A 15986-nucleotide genomic window follows, 5' to 3' on the forward strand; every position below is an offset into this window, starting at 1 on the left:
TCTGATTCCTAAATAACTCTTCAATATCCTACGGGGAACATGGCACATCTGTCCCAGGAATCGGGATACCCTGCTGTCAGATGCGCCCACCCATTTTCCTCCCCACCTGAGTAAATCATACCCAATGCCCCTCGTCTCCCACCCCAGAGGTTGAACACTCCCACCCCGGGACACAGAAACTCCCATCCCAGAACCCAACAGTCCTTGACCTGGGGCCCAATATGCCCAGCTGTCAGACCCAACTGCTGCCACACGCTGCTGCCACTGATACTGGACTGCTGCCCTGACCCAGCTCACTGCTGTCCTGACCCAATCCAATCACCCTAGTCCTAGTCCCACTGGACCCAATCTGACCACTCCCTGCCAGACCCAAACTTGCCTCCAGAACTAACACCCACTCTTCCCACCCCTTCAACAGACCTAATTCCTCTAGCTTACCCTGAAATAAAACCTCACCTGTCCCACTTGTCCCCCCATCCACTCTGAGCCTTATTCCCTCCTCACAGCATCCTACCCACTTTGTACTCAATCCAGCTGGCACCCTATCCCTAATCAAGCTGCCACCCTACTTACCTAGCACCCTACTTACCTTGTACTCAGCCCCTACCCATCTGGCACCCTGACCTTGCAGCACCCTAACACTCTAACCCTAAAGGTTCTCCCAATGACTGCCTGGATTTCCTCTGAGTGCTCCAGTTACGTCCAACAATGCAAAGATGTGCAAGTTGGGTGGATTGGCCAAGCTAAATTCTCCTTTAGCATCCAGGGATGTACAGGCTATGGGGTTAGCCGCAGTAAATGCATAATTATGGGGATAAGGTGGGATGCTCTGCGGAGGGTTGGTGCTGACTCGAATGAGTCGAATGGCCTCTTTCTGCACTGTAGGAATTCTTTGGTTCTAAGACATTACACTTACCTTACGTAATTACCTTTTGACAGCAGTTGTCAAAGTGGCTATCAGGGCCTTCAAATTTCAGAATACAGCAGCTGATTGTTAGCAGTTTTGCTTTATCTGACAGTTACACCTTGCAAAAGAACTGTCAGCTGGAAGTACAGGCAGCCCTGGGTGGCACCTGTGTGACAATTCCACTCATCAGAAAAATCTGGTCCAACATTTCACTATGCAGCAAACCATATCTATCAAAGAACTGTCCCCAAATGACCTTGTTCAAAATGTTCCTGTTCAGTTAAGTCAACACAATTTATCACCTTCCTGAATAAAATATTAATGTAAAGACAATTGTTTTAAATCGTGAAGGGTTTAACAGAGCAGAGGAGGAGGAACTTTTCTCACTTGTGAAGAAGATCAAGGGGTGGTACAGTGGTTGGCACTGCTGTCTCACAGTGCCAGGGACATGGGTTCAATTCTACCCTCAGGTGACTGTGCTGAGTCTGCAAATTTTCCCACAGTCCAAAGATGTGCAGTTACAGAGATGGAATAGGTCTGAATAGGATGCTCTTTGAAGGGTTTGTGTGGACCTGATAGGCCAAATAGTTTGCTTCCACACTATATAGATTCCATGAGAAGGGACAGTTTTAAAGCAATTTGCAAAGGAAGCAAATGCGACAATGAGAGAAAAATGTTTTCACACAGTGAGTCGTTACAGTCCAAAATGCACTGTCTGGAAGTGGGGTACAGGTATGTTCAACTGAGACGTTCAAAGGAGTATTATATGATGATTTGAACAGAAACAAAGGCTCACATGGTTAAGGGAGGAGAATGGCACTAAGTAGCAATGCTATTTCAGATGCTGGAGTACCAACGGTGGACTGAAGGGCCTCTTTCTACACTGTAACAATTCTGTGACGATGCATCAACCAGTGTGGGATGGAAAACCTTAACTGTTCTTCATCTAACCATGAGCACCACATATTGAGTTATGGCCCTGACACCACCACATTGAGGTCACTCCCACATTATAGACTGCATTTAACTTATTAACTGGTGTCTACTTCCCTCCATGGAATGCCCATCTACAATCTTAATGGCTGCACTGCAACAATTGAACACTGGGAAACAGCGTTAATTGCTTTAAGGCAAAATGTTCACTGCGATCTTGAGACAAAGTTCCACCTTAGAGACCTACTGACAAATTCAGTTGGCCAGCTGGTAGCAGCAGCCACACCGGGGTATAGAGGCAATTGGAATGAGCCAGGACCTGAGCTAAATCAGGAGTATTACCAGGACCAGGGCATTTGGCTCCACTGAAACAGGTGAGCTGATTGGGGCAGGGACAGGTCGTGGGAGGGCATGGAGGACGTTAAAGGGGGAAGGTGTTTCCAATGTGCCCAGGGGACCATGAAGGTTAGTTTTCCAGCGCAGTATTAAGGGACAGCCCGACTGTCACACTATTGGAGCTCTTGTTATTTTTGGGAATCAGATAAACCAAGATCTTGCCTGACCTAGTGGTGAGGTATAAAGTTTACTTGGCCAATGTCCTTCTAACTCAAGAAGGTTTTATATCTTTCAGGAAAGATCTATCTCATAAGGTCTGCATCCTGACAGTAAGACAGTAATCTCTAAAAGAAGGGATAAAAATAGTGCACAACTCATTCAGTTGTGAAGACATTAAACTATGCTCACTTTGACGAATGAGAAGGTTACTGAAGGTCAATAATATATTGTAAATGTACTTTTTTATGCTTTTGTTCTGAACTCTTAAAGGTTATAAAGTACTATCCCAGAGATTACACATTGAAGGGGAAAGAGTGTTTAAGTGTAGATTTCTTATAGAAGTATAGTTTTCTCACAGATCTGTAGTAAGGGACAAAAGTAAGGATTAAAAGTAAGGATTGAAAGAGCATTCGCTTGCTGCTGCAGAGACAGGGAGATAGTTGGAAGATTGTTCCCAAGGGAACACGCCCCGCGATATTCCAGGACGGAAACAAACTAGTCTGCAGATGGTAGTGGCACGGGGGTCAGGGCTAGGCACGATGAATAACTACAAGTTTATTTTTGATAAAGGTTTCAATGGACAATAGCCCCCAGTGTGATAGTGTAGGGACTGTATACCACTAATAGTAAACTGTGTGGTGTCGTTAGATTTACTGCTCATGCTAGATGTGGATAGTAATTAATATAGTTTCAGGGTTGCGTCAGCCTGTATGTCTAACAATATAAGAGAAGTACTTCCTTACCATTGTATTTGGAGAGAGTTGAAACTCCTGAGTGACTCTTGGATCCCCTCCCCCTGCATCTACACCGGTGTTTTGTTTGAATAAATTTCTTAAGTGCTACCTTACTTTGCTGTCTCCGAGTCTCTAACTGCCTTTACAGGGGTCATTCTTACAGTTTGGTGAGCCAGCTAGAAACTTCCATCTGAGGAATCCAACATGGGACCCACTGAGCGGGTGAGTACGTTTATCTCTACCACCCAGGTAGGTTAGAGTTGTCCCCAGGCCTGACCCTCTGTAAGTCGTAACCTTCCTTTTGAACACGAACCTTCGGAGTGCGGTGGCAGAGAACAGTAGCTCTTGAGAAAGTAAAGAGACTGCACGCTGGGCTCAGATTTAGTGCAGTAGGAACAGGGTAGCAGGTTGCCCAGCCCGGAAAAAAATCTGCTCGGAGAGGACACTGAGGGGCCTAAAGGGATTGGGTTAGTTAGGGAATGGGGCTTCCAGACTCGGACTAACAGTCCAGGGTCTAGAGGGACTGGGTTAGTTAGGGAGGATATGACTTCCGACTCAGAAATGTTCTGAAGAACTAGTCCAGGGGCTACTAAAGGAATAGTAGCTTAGAAAACATTCCTCTGTAAGAAGAATAGAGCAAAACTGATTGTGTTGTCTGTATGTTTGAATTCATAGCTGTTCGCCTGTCTGTCTGTATTCGTGTTTGATTGTTTAGTACCTGATTGTTTTGAGCCGCCTGGCCAAGGTTCAAACAAACCCAACCATACACAGCTATGTCCAACCCAGACCCCAGACAGAGCCCGAATTAAGAGCCCAACTGGGGGCCATGTGACGGCCAGGAAAAGTGGGAGTAGGGACCACCAGTTGGAGCAGGAGGGAAACACCACCGGTCGGAGTCTGCTTTTGGCCAGTCGAGTCAAAATTCGACTAAAATAATAAGGAACAACTCGCCATGGCAAAGGAAGCCAGTGATGAATGGAACAAAAGGACCATAGGATCCTGAGGAGTCTATTTTAGAAATAGCCTTTAAAGACAATGAGAAGTTAATCAATAAAATGGTTGAGAAAAGGCTGGGACGGACGAGGGACTGCAGCCGAGCAAAAAGCTAGGTGGAAAGGACAGAAAGATGGCAAAGACAAAGGATAGAAAGGACTGGTTATTGTAGCAGCAGTTTACAAACAGGCAGCGGAGGACTCAGGGCGAAATATTAATGAGGCGCAGGTGCTGGCGACTGGCACATCGCCAGATCCATCGCCGTACAATGAGCCAAGAGGCACGTTTTGTACCTCTAGTGCCAATACTGTCTGCCCCAAAGTCGGTTGGCTGAGAATTGGACACCGAGCGGGCTAACTATGAACATCACAATGACAGCGATCACTGGTCAGGAAAATCGGTCTGCCCCTTGAAACTAGAAGAGATTAGGGACCCCCAGACTAACAGAATGACATATCGAACAACACATTTCCCCCCGAATCCCAGGAAGAAACAGCAACTGCTTGATGCGCTGCCAAAACCCCAAAGATCGGCAAGAAACACAGATTTCTGGGAGAAATTACAAGAGCTGACACATGGACACAACTTAACTCTGGGCCTCTAGCACAAGAGAAGTGCAATGTAGGAAAACAGCAAGAGTCTGGGAAATAATAAAGCTGTAAAATAGAAGCAGTCACAGTTGCGAGAGTCTGGGGAAGCGGCAGGGAAGGATTGTGGAAAAATGGGCTGGGGTCCAGATTGGTCCATTCTGCACAGTGTGTAAAACAACAAAGAGCGCAGAAACCTGCTGAAATAGCTACAGAGTTCATAAGAAAGAAAGAGAGAGAGCGAGACAGCTCTCTGTGCGAGTTCACTGATTCTTGTTGAGGTGTTAACTCTTTGTGGTCTGGTTTGAATGAACCTCTGTTTATTAATTGCTAAATATTGTCTTGTGCAATTTGTGTGTTTCGAGATCTGGGGATGCTTTGAAGTTAGTTTGCATTTTTGGAATGTGTGGTGAATTAAATGTGTGGAATGCCTGTGTAAGTATAGGACATGCATTGTTAATGTGAATTCTTTTAAGAAACTGAGTGGTTGTATGCAGCAGAAATCTATAATGAAATGTTGATTTAAAAGGTTAGTTTCTAAATCTCGATAAAAATTCATCTTTTACAGTTGGTTCTGTATTATGTTTGGTCTTTGGGTAAATTTTAATTTCAGAAATTACCATATTTGGAATTTCATTTACTGGCCAGAAATGAACTTCCAAAAACTGTTTTAACACATGAGTGAATCCTTAACTGTGGAATGATAAGATTTGCTCATTGTAAAGGTATTGTGATGTGAAAGTATGCAAATGATAGGAAATTTGGAATCTTGGGAATGCAATTCTCTTCAAACAAAATGTTGATATGTTCTAAAATCTGAGAAAACTGATAAACGAATTAGAAATGGCAAACTTAACAGAGGAGGTGGTTTACCACCAATTAGCCTATTCTGCTTGACATGAGATAAATGGATACTTTCTTAGAAATTTTAAGTCCATGTATGATGATATTTTACTGCTACTGGGTGAAGTAATCTATGGATAGAGAACAGAGGATAAAAAGAAACACAAATTAATAAAGTACTCATTGGCTATGAAAGCAGAAAATAACCAAAGGAATAATAAGAAACTAGCAGCAGTTGTTACAGGGTATGGGTGGCGGGACTCAACCAGGCATCCTCAACTAACAGATTGAAATAAAAATTGCAGATTGTATGATCAATGCTTGTATAAATGTATGTAAAAATACTGAAGGTAGTAACTTAGGAATGGATTTGCTGCAACAATTTGGAGCTGTAATTAAAATCCGATAAGCAAAAATTGATTGGGATTGCCGGTTTAAATTTCGAAGGTCAAGGATTGCATACTTCCTTAAGAGCAATCGTGTTGCCACAGTTGAGTGGGAATGGGGCCCTGAGAATCCCTACCATAAATTAGCAATGATGTGCCCCGAATTTTGGGTAACCACCATAACCGAGTTCGGAAGATGAGGTATAAAACTGACTGAAATACCTGGAAATATACACCCACCTAAAAGGCAGTACCCCATCAGACCTGAAGCTGTTAAGGCAGTTAAAGAGACTGCGAAAGATTTGGAGAAACAAGGGGAGAGACATGATTGTATCCCCCTCTTTGGAGCAGGGAGAAGAAAGACAGAGTCGTGTCAAGGAAGAGCCATTAGAGGGTCCATTTGTGAAATGCATTTTTGTAGACGGGGTGCGGATGGATTATCATGGTTAGGCCCAGACAGGGTGGACCATGGTTAATTTGAAAGGGGAGCTTTTAGCAGGAGAGAGAAGAGAAGGATGTCACTCCACAGAGGTAGCTGAACTTACTGCAGCCCTGAAGTTACAAAGAGGACAAAGGGTTAATATCTACACAGACAGCAGGTATGCCTTTGGCGTAGTCCATGACTACATGATGACGTGGGCAAGGCAAGGTTATGTTACTTCGAATGGTAGTGTAATCCAGCATGAGAACCTAGTCAAGGACCTAATGGCTGCAACTATTGAATCAAAAGAAGCAGTAATTAAAATAAAAGCACACAGGAAAATTTGAACACCAGAGCAGACAGGGAATAGTTATGCAGATAGCACAGCACAAGCAATGTTAGAACAGGAAGTGATAACGAAAACAGCTGTGAGACAGCATGAAGCCAGAGATGACGAATGGAACACTTTAAATTTACAACCAGTGGCCAGTTTAGAAAAATCAGAATGGATAAAAGGTGGGGCATCGTTAGGAGCAGACGATATTTGGAGAAAAGGAGGCAACGTGGTAGCCCCCACATTCTGCCAGCAGATGTTATGCAATATTTACAATGGATTAGTGCACATAAGAAAAATAAAATGATACAGTTGATATCTAATTGCTGGTGATGGAAAAGAATACAAAGAGACAGAGCCAAATTTTGTCAAAGATGCACTGTATATGCACAGCCAGAACCAGGACAGGGAATTAAAATTAAAGTGAGCCATCAGCCCTCTCCAAGGGGACCATGGGAACACATTCAAATGGATTTCATACGGCCACTCCCACAAAGTCAGAACAAAAAAGTCTATCTGGTCATGGCTGACCAGATGGATTGAAGCTTTCTCCACAAAAGACAGTACTGTAACCTCAGTGGCAAAAAATACTGGTAGCAGAAATAATACCTAGGTGTGGGGTCCCCCTACAAATAGATTCAGTTCAAGGGACCCACTTCACTGGCAAGAGCCTGAAGGAAGCATGTAAACCACGGGGAATGACACAAAGGTACCATATCCCCTACCATCCACAGAGTTCGGGGACGGTACAGCAGATGAACAGAACACTGAAAAATGCTCAGACCAAGGCAATAATAGGAGAAGGGGTTAAATGGACCCTTTCCATGTCAGCCATTGTGATGGCTCTTGAGGAACAACTCACACACTGACAGGACTGACTCCTTTTGAATTAATGACGGGTCGGACCATGAGCCTGCTGCAAGACCTGATATGGGGGCACCGGGAATGATCAACACGAAAGGATGGGTTTGAGAACGTGTTCATCAACTTTGCTTGCATCTCCGACAGCTGAAAGACCAGGCAAACCAGCTACAGCAGGTTCATGATTGGGAACTAGGGGGAATGTCCTCAGTTCGCCTGACAATAGGCCATGGACATGGTCTTAGTTCATGTACTGCCTCCAAAAGGGGGGCTCAGCCCTAAATGGAATGGACCCTACAAGGTGATTATCACAGGTGATGGTGAAGTTTTGGTCGACGGAGGGAATAGGCAAGTGGAGACACCCTTCACAACTGAAAATATTTAATAGTTAACAGCATTGGCAAGGCCTCACATCAGTGTGTTTACCTTGTGTCTCCACAGGACCCTTTTCCTTCTCACCAGAACAGGAATAAACCTCGGAGCACACAGCACTCCAAAATCACTGATGCAGCCATAAATGACTCAAGGATTACTGATACATACAAAGGACAAAGTAAAATCCGATTGCAAAATAAGAGCGCGAGTTGCAATGACAGGAACTTGTATGTAGCTGATGGAAACCCTCCTAAATTAACCTGTGTAGATGGCTTTCCACTGTTAACATGTATACATCTAAAAGGCCGTATGTGGTGCCCCTCTCCTTTGAAAACAGCTGATTGCGGCCCTCCTTGATCTTAACTGCAACACCATATTCATCTTTGGTGTACAAAGCTAACACAATTATGTGAGCCCTACTATAATCTTGTACGTGGGCAAAACTCATATCAGTTTCAGCTTGCTGGGGGACACATCTACATGGATCCAGTGAAGCATTGACTCTCTCCAACTTTTCAACTGCACTATTGACTACCAGACATGCATCTGCTTTACCAATGGCATTACACCTGCCCAACCAACTGTAGCAGGGAAAATTTTACCTATCATAGTGCGACACAGTATACCATACGATATGGTCTTCCCTCCAACTGCTCTGAAGACCGCATTACCCCTGTCGGGGATAATGGTATGATCCCCATGGATACAGACAAATATGTTATCCCTAACTCCTCACTGACCACAACCCATTTACTAATTAAATTTAATCTGGAACTACCACCCAACTGTACCGAGCTATTGGGTCAAACTTTATTGAGGGAAATGATTAAGTCTGCCCTTGGAGGCACGCCCCTTACAAAGATAGTGAGAAAGCAGGGGACACTCAGGCAGAGGTGAGGGTTCTGGCAGGACTTAGGACTAGGAATAGTGGTGGGGACCTCTGCTGTTAAGGTCATTGATTATTTGCTATTACAAGAAGAACCCAGAGTGCTGAAAGAGAAGTTGAAGGTACTATTAGAAGATAACTTAGATTTGCAAGAGGTAGCCACTAGGTTAGGGGACGAAGGATTGAAATACAGACTAAAACCCTCACTTTACACAATTTAATTGAAACTGCTCTTAATGTTCTAATTGATTTTGTTAATAACGAGACATATGCTGACAAGGTGGGAACCCTTTGCTCGTTCATGGCAACTGCTTTATATATTAACCTGCAGGTGCAACTGTTGGCCGTGCGGAATGGGTTCATCCCCTCTTGGGTCACTACCAAACTGTTATCCAGATGGATGAATAACCTAAGAATATTCCCCTGAATCTGCGAGATTTGTCATACGCTGTGTGGCACGATGACCACTTGTCCGGGAACAAAGAGCTACTATCGATCTTGCTCCAAGTACCACATAATCCTCAAGATACCTATCCTCTGATAAGGCTGTACAACATGGGCATACGAAACAGTTCTCTCCGGGCCACCTTGAAGCATGCCCCGCAATACACAGTTCATCGGAAGGACAATAGTACGGTGGGCATTAGCAAATGCCCTCATGCCCAGAAGCGGGTGTACTTAATGCAACGGGAATTCAGTATTGCAGTCCGTGTGCGGACTACACCATTACTCTGACTGTGATGTCCAGTGGACGAATTAACCTGGTGCTGATTTCGTTTCCAGTTATGGGATAACTCATGTGTCCACGTCTACACTTGACGGTGCAAGAAGTGTCCTTTACCAGGCAACCACAGAAGCTCCAATGGCCCAGGACATTACTATCGACGCTTCCATTAAAACATCTCCGGCAACTATTCCGAATGGGACTGTGCTGCTGCGAGCCGTACAGCAGCGCACCCCCTAAATGAGTCAAATTAAAATACCAAGGCAAGGCCTCGTGAGGACATCCACCGAACTGACGCATAAGTGGCATAACCTGACAGTGATCATTATGAGGGAGAAAGAGGACAGAACTCAGACACTGAGTGTTCACCGTTGGTGGGTAAGCCTGTGGAACTGGGGGTTAAATGTGAAGGTCCATCAGTGGGTCCGCATTGTCTCGTTATTATCCAGTTAGTTATCTTGCTTATACTAGTCGTGTATACTTGCCTGCTTAAGACGTTGCTTACGAAAACTACCACTAGACAGGAGCGAAATCATACTGTAGATAGGGTTGCCGACCAGTTTAGAGATAGGATCTCACAACAACCTCGACACAGGGGCGTGTGTGCAGCTATTGTAATACTGTTGTGCACCGTGGGCCAAAAGCTCGGCCATGGGCCAAGAGGGGGTACTGAAAGGGAAAGAGTGTTTAAATGTAGATTTCTTATAGAAGTATAGTTTTCTTACAGATCTGTAGTAAGGGTTAAAAGTAAGGATTGAAAGAGCACTCGTTGCTGCTGCAGAGACAGGGAGATAGTTGGAAGATTGTTCCCAAGGGAACACGCCCCGCGATATTCCAGGACGGAAACAAACTAGTCTGCAGATGGTAGTGGCACGGGGGTCAGGGCTAGGCACGATGAATAACTACAAGTTTACTTTTGATAAAGGTTTCAATGGACAATAGCCCCCAGTGTGATAGTGTAGGGACTGTAGACCACTAATAGTAAACTGTGTGGTGTCGTTAGATTTACTGCTCATGCTAGATGTGAATAGTAATTAATATAGTTTCGGGGTTGCGTCAGCCTGTTTGTTTAACAATACAAAAGAAGTATTTCCTTACCACTGTATTTGGAGAGTTCAAACTGCTGAGTGACTCTTGGATCCCCTCCCCCTGCATCTACACCGGTGTTTTGTTTGAATAAATTTCTTAAGTGCCGCTTTACTTTGCTGTCTCCGAGTCTCTAACTGCCTTTACAGAGGTCATTCTTACACACAAATAAACGGACAATAACTAGGTATTAAGGGAGATGCTCCTTTACATATTCCTTGATTAAGAACAAAAGAGGCAAGTATCCCTTTCAGTTATGACACTCCAAACCAACAGCGACAGATATACCATAAATCAATAATTGTTACAAGCAATATTCAGGCAGGAAGTTCAGGGAAACCCAGAATACAAAACTTGATTTAATCAATATCAATTTCTACTTGAAAAAGTTCCTTCATGGAATTTTTGATTAACTTTGACATCTGTAAGACTATTGGATATCAAAATCATGCCTAATATTTTACAAAGTCTAGCAATTGGGCAAAGCAGAAGCATGCATTCAGGAAATGTTTGGCTACAGGTTCCTAATTCAATAGATAAATAATTCACATTTTTTAGTTACCTCCATGCTCCAGAATTGAATGGAACCATCTTGATGCGCAGATAACAGAACAGGATCAGGTTGTAATACTGAGAATATTCGTTCGTTAAAATCCTCAGTTGAAATTAAGGCTGGTGTCACATCTAACTCTACCAATTAAAAAGGAAGTTTGATCAGAATGTCAGTTTCTAATGCAGAGTGTGTAGTATTTAGAAATACAATAACATGATCAGGCAGCATCAGCATGGCTACATGAAGGGGAAATTATGCCTGACAAATTTATTAGAGTTCTTTAAGGAGGTAACAAGCAAAATAGAAAAAGGAGAAGCAGTGGATGTAATAAATTTAGATTTTCAGAAGGCATTTGGTAATGTATCAGGCTACTTAATGCCATAAGAATTCATGATGTTAAAGGTGGTGTTTTGGCCTGGAAAGAGGATTGGCTAACTAATAGAAGACTGAGAGTTGGGATAAGGGAGTATTTTCAGGATGGCAGCCTGTAACTAGTGGAGGACCAAAGGGAGCAGTGCTGGGGCCATTATTATTTGTAATACTTAATAATGACTTGGATGAGGAAAGTGAATGTACTCTTGCCAAGTTTGCATGTGACACAAAAATTGATGGGAAGGTAAGTGGTGAAGCTGACACAATGCTCAAATCATCGGTGATAGATATACCATAAATCCATAATTGTTACAAACAATATTCAGGGTCAGGCTGGAAGCTCAGGTAAACCCAAAATAGCAAACATGATTTAATCAATATCAACTTCTACTTGAAAAAGTACCTTCATGGAATTTTTGATACACTTTAACAAGAACAGAATGGTCTACTCCTGCTCTTAGTTTCAATTGACTTGAAAGTCCAAAGCATTGTCCCCAAGACTGAGCTGAATTTGAACTAAACCACAGAGCAATCATCTCACCGATCACAAAAACGTTTTTTCTTGCTAGTGTTCAGGATCTGCGGAATGCGATAACACATTGCCTCAAGCTCAGCAAAAGGCATGTGTCAGGAGTGCAGCTTTTAACTGGGGAACTGTGATATTTTCAGAACATCTGGTTGGCAGTCACTTTTAAAAAAAAAGTATCTGATAGCAAATCGACACCGATTAGACAATGGGTGATTCTACCTTGGAAGAAAGTCTGTCTGTCCACATCCTACACGGATATTTGTAATATTATGATCCCCATAGAGACTGATTTCTTTGAAAAAAAATTGAACTGTTAACAAATCACTGAAAGAATAACATGACAAAGAGTCAGCACAAGGATCTAGAAAGGTTAAGCGAGTGGGCAAAAACTTGGCAGATGGAATACAATGTGAGGTTATGCACTTTGGCAGGAAGAACAGAGGTGTTGAATATTATTTAAAAGACAGTTGAAAGCTTCAAAACAGAGGGATTTGGGAGTCCTCACGCATGAATCACAAAAAGTTAACATCCAAGTTCAGCGGGTAAGAGGGAAGGCAATAGGAATGTTAGCCTTTATTTAGAAGGAAATGGAATATAAAAGTAGGGAGGTTTTGCTGAAACAATACAAGGCACTTGTCAGATCACAGCTGGACAGTTTTGGGCTCCTTATCTAAGGAAAGATACAATGGAGGTAGTCCAGAGAAGGTTCACGAGGTTGATGCTAGGTTTGGAGGGATTGTCTTATGAGGACAGATTCAGTAGGTGTTTAGGCCTGTACTCATTGGAATTCAGAAGTGTGAGAAGCGACCTTATTGAAGCATACTAGATTCTTAGCGGTCTTGACAGGGTCAATGCCAAAAAGGTTGTTTTACCTTGTGGAAGAGACCAGGACCACAATAATCCCACAGTAAGGAGTCACATGGTTAAGATAGAGATGAGGATAAATTTCTTCTCTCAGAGGGTAGTGAATCTATGGAATTATTTACCACACTGCGCTGTTCATGCTGGATAATTAACTATATTCAAGGTTGAGACAGACATTTTTTTATCAGTAAGGGAATCAAGAATTATGGGGAAAAGGCAAATAGTGTGGAGTTGAGGTTTATCAGATCTGCCATGATCTCACTGAATCATGGAGCAGAATTGACAGATTGAGTGGCCTACTTCTGCTTTTACATATTACAGTCAATGTATTAAAATGGACAAAGGTGACTATGGATACAGAGGCCAGCAGGAGGAGGCTTTTTAAAGGTACCTCTTTTCAACATTCTGGTCAGAATATTAGCCATTTTTTGCTTAATTACTGCATCAGCTTGTTTTTTTTTTAATGATTCATTGGTTTTCCTGCTTTTGCATAGTCAAGCTTGAAACTGATTCTTTTAAAGCAGAGCTGGCAGCATGATACCTTGCAAAGTATGCGACCTTGGAAAATTTAACATTTAATTCAGTTCCATTGATTCGGAATGCTTTTCATCCAAGTGAGAAAACTAGGAATACCTTTCCACAGCTTCACATGGCACTGCTAGATTTGGAGGACAAACAGCAATTTTTGACAGGTCAAGGAAAGTCATCTGTGACTGCATCTTATATTTGCATTCAACTTTATCCAGTTCCGATATTTATTCGCCCAAGCTGTATTTTCCTTGGAAATCAACGGCTTTTTTTGATGGGAAGATCCTTCCTCCAAAGAATATTACTCCATCTGAATCATTCAAGTCAAGGATAAAATCCACCAGTCAGAAGGCAGAAACCTTTCTCGCAATTGGTAAAAAATAGATGACTTTTGTTGTGAAATGAGTCACGTCGTGTAGCTTTATTCAGGTGAAGGGGCCATCAAACGTATAGAGAGTTGTCTAAATTCAGACTGTATCAAAATATGTAAGTTTTCTTTTTATATTATTGACATGGAATGTGGACATCTCTAATTGTCAGGTAAAGATGGTAGATTTCCCTAACGTAAAGGATGTTACAGCACCAAATGGGATTTTATCGCAGTTATAAATTCAGTGATATTAAGTGCACTTTCCAGCTTCACATTTTTATTAACTGGTTGGAATCACGTCCCACCAGATGCTATAGTGGGATTACACCCCATGGATTGAGTCCTGACAGAAATCCAATACATGTTATTTTTGGTGAGTTCTGTGAAGCAATTCATCATGTTCTGAAGAAGTTACACCCTACACAAAATTCTCCAATGCTGCCAGATTCAGGGTTCTCTCTGTTTGTTTCAGAGTTACCCTTCATTGTGCAACCACAAACTGACATTACTCAGGACACATAGGTGGCAAGGCTGAACTTTATTGCATACACAGGCACACATTCTTTTAGGTATCACTGTTTAAGAACCAAGACATACAGTTTACCCATCCGTAGCCATGTTCCACCTTCCAACCATGTCTAAGTCACTGCAACTCTCTCCCCAATCTCCAATGTAACCCTGCATCTTCTCATTATTCAATGTGGGACCATCATCTATTAGAATGTCTCCAAACAGTTCAAAGCATTAAATAGAAACCAAAAGAACTGCAGATGCTGTAAATCAGAAACAAAAATAGAAATTGCTGGAAAAGCTGAGCAGGTCTGGCAGCATCGGTGGGCAGAAATCAGAGTTGATGTTTCAGGTTGAGTGACCCTTCCTCAGAACATCAGGAATTCTGAGGAAGGGTCACTCGACCTGAAACATTAACTCTGATTTCTGTCCACAGATGCTGCTAGACCCCTGAGCTTTTCCAGCAATTTCTATTTTAGTTCAAAGCATTCATTTTTATTCAAATCAGCAAAACCAAACAAAAAAGTTAACAGAAGCTGCACTTGCTACAGACAGAGAGGGACTGCTTGCTTTTGAACACCAATATGTTTCCAGTCAATGAATGATCACTGTACTCAGCTCACAGCTGCTGGAACTAAGTGTTAATTAAATCCTATCTGGCTTCTTGTGTTTTATTCTGCTGTGCTCTACCATGCTGAAGGTGATGTCCTTCCTGTTCAAAGTCCTCATCTTCCTCCTCGGAAGTCTGCTCCCTTTCTCCCAACTCTGAGATCCATCACATCCCCTCTTTGCCTGTTACACTTGTGAGTGGTACAGCACGCTAGGATTATGTGGCACCAGTGTACTGCAAGGCACCTCCAGACCTATTTGAGTATCAGGGCCTCATTTTCAGCAAGCATACAGTTTGTTCTGCTATGGCCCTGGTGGAAGAACTCGCTACATTGTGTCAAGAGAGTTGCATAACGGGAGTCAATCACCATGGTTGCAGACGGCAGCCCTCATCTCCCAGTAACCATTCTTGTGAGGCAATTGGTGCTTGAAATGCAGCAGGAACAAGAAAGTCCTCAAGGACATAGGATCATGGCAGCTCCCACAATACCTGACACAGACTTTTAAGATGTGGTATCAATGATCACTGATGGCTTGCACATTAATTGTATGGAACTTGTTTCTATTAATTAACTCAGCTGCATTATGATATGGCCCTCTCAACAAACATCTATAAGTTGAAGCTTGCCCTGAACCTAGTGAAAGTCAACAATTTTACCAAAGTTTACTGTCTGAGCTGCAGAACTGACCTTAACATAGGGAAGAGATAGTAGGAACTGCAGATGCTGGAGAATCTGAGATAACAAGGTGTAGAGCTGGATGAACACAGCAGGCCAAGCAGCATCATAGGAGCAGGAAGGCTGACATTTCAGGCCTAGACCCTTCTTCGGAAATGGGGGAGGGGAAAGGGGTTCTGAAATAAATAGGGAGAGAGGGGGAGGCGGATAGAAGATGGATAGAGGAGAAGATAGGTGGAGAGGAGACAGACAGGTCAAGGAGGCGGAGATGGAACCAGTAAAGGTGAGTGTAGGTGGCGAGTTAGGGAGGGGATAGGTCAGTCCAGGGAGGACGGACAGGTCAAGGGGG

General features: G+C 43.0%; 1 protein-coding gene across 1 annotated transcript in view; it reads right to left on the reverse strand.

Moving 5' to 3' along the window:
- Positions 1-15986, reverse strand: part of LOC125484076 (WD repeat-containing protein 64-like) — a 143223-nt gene that overhangs the window by 35365 nt on the left and 91872 nt on the right. Inside the window, exon 18 of the mRNA XM_048601346.1 lies at positions 11188-11315. Within this exon, the coding sequence (XP_048457303.1) occupies positions 11188-11315 (128 nt within the window). The remainder of the gene's footprint in view (positions 1-11187; positions 11316-15986) is intronic.

The sequence above is a fragment of the Rhincodon typus genome, chromosome 9 (genome assembly GCF_021869965.1).
Source record: "Rhincodon typus isolate 14 chromosome 9, sRhiTyp1.1, whole genome shotgun sequence".
Taxonomy (NCBI): domain Eukaryota; kingdom Metazoa; phylum Chordata; class Chondrichthyes; order Orectolobiformes; family Rhincodontidae; genus Rhincodon; species Rhincodon typus.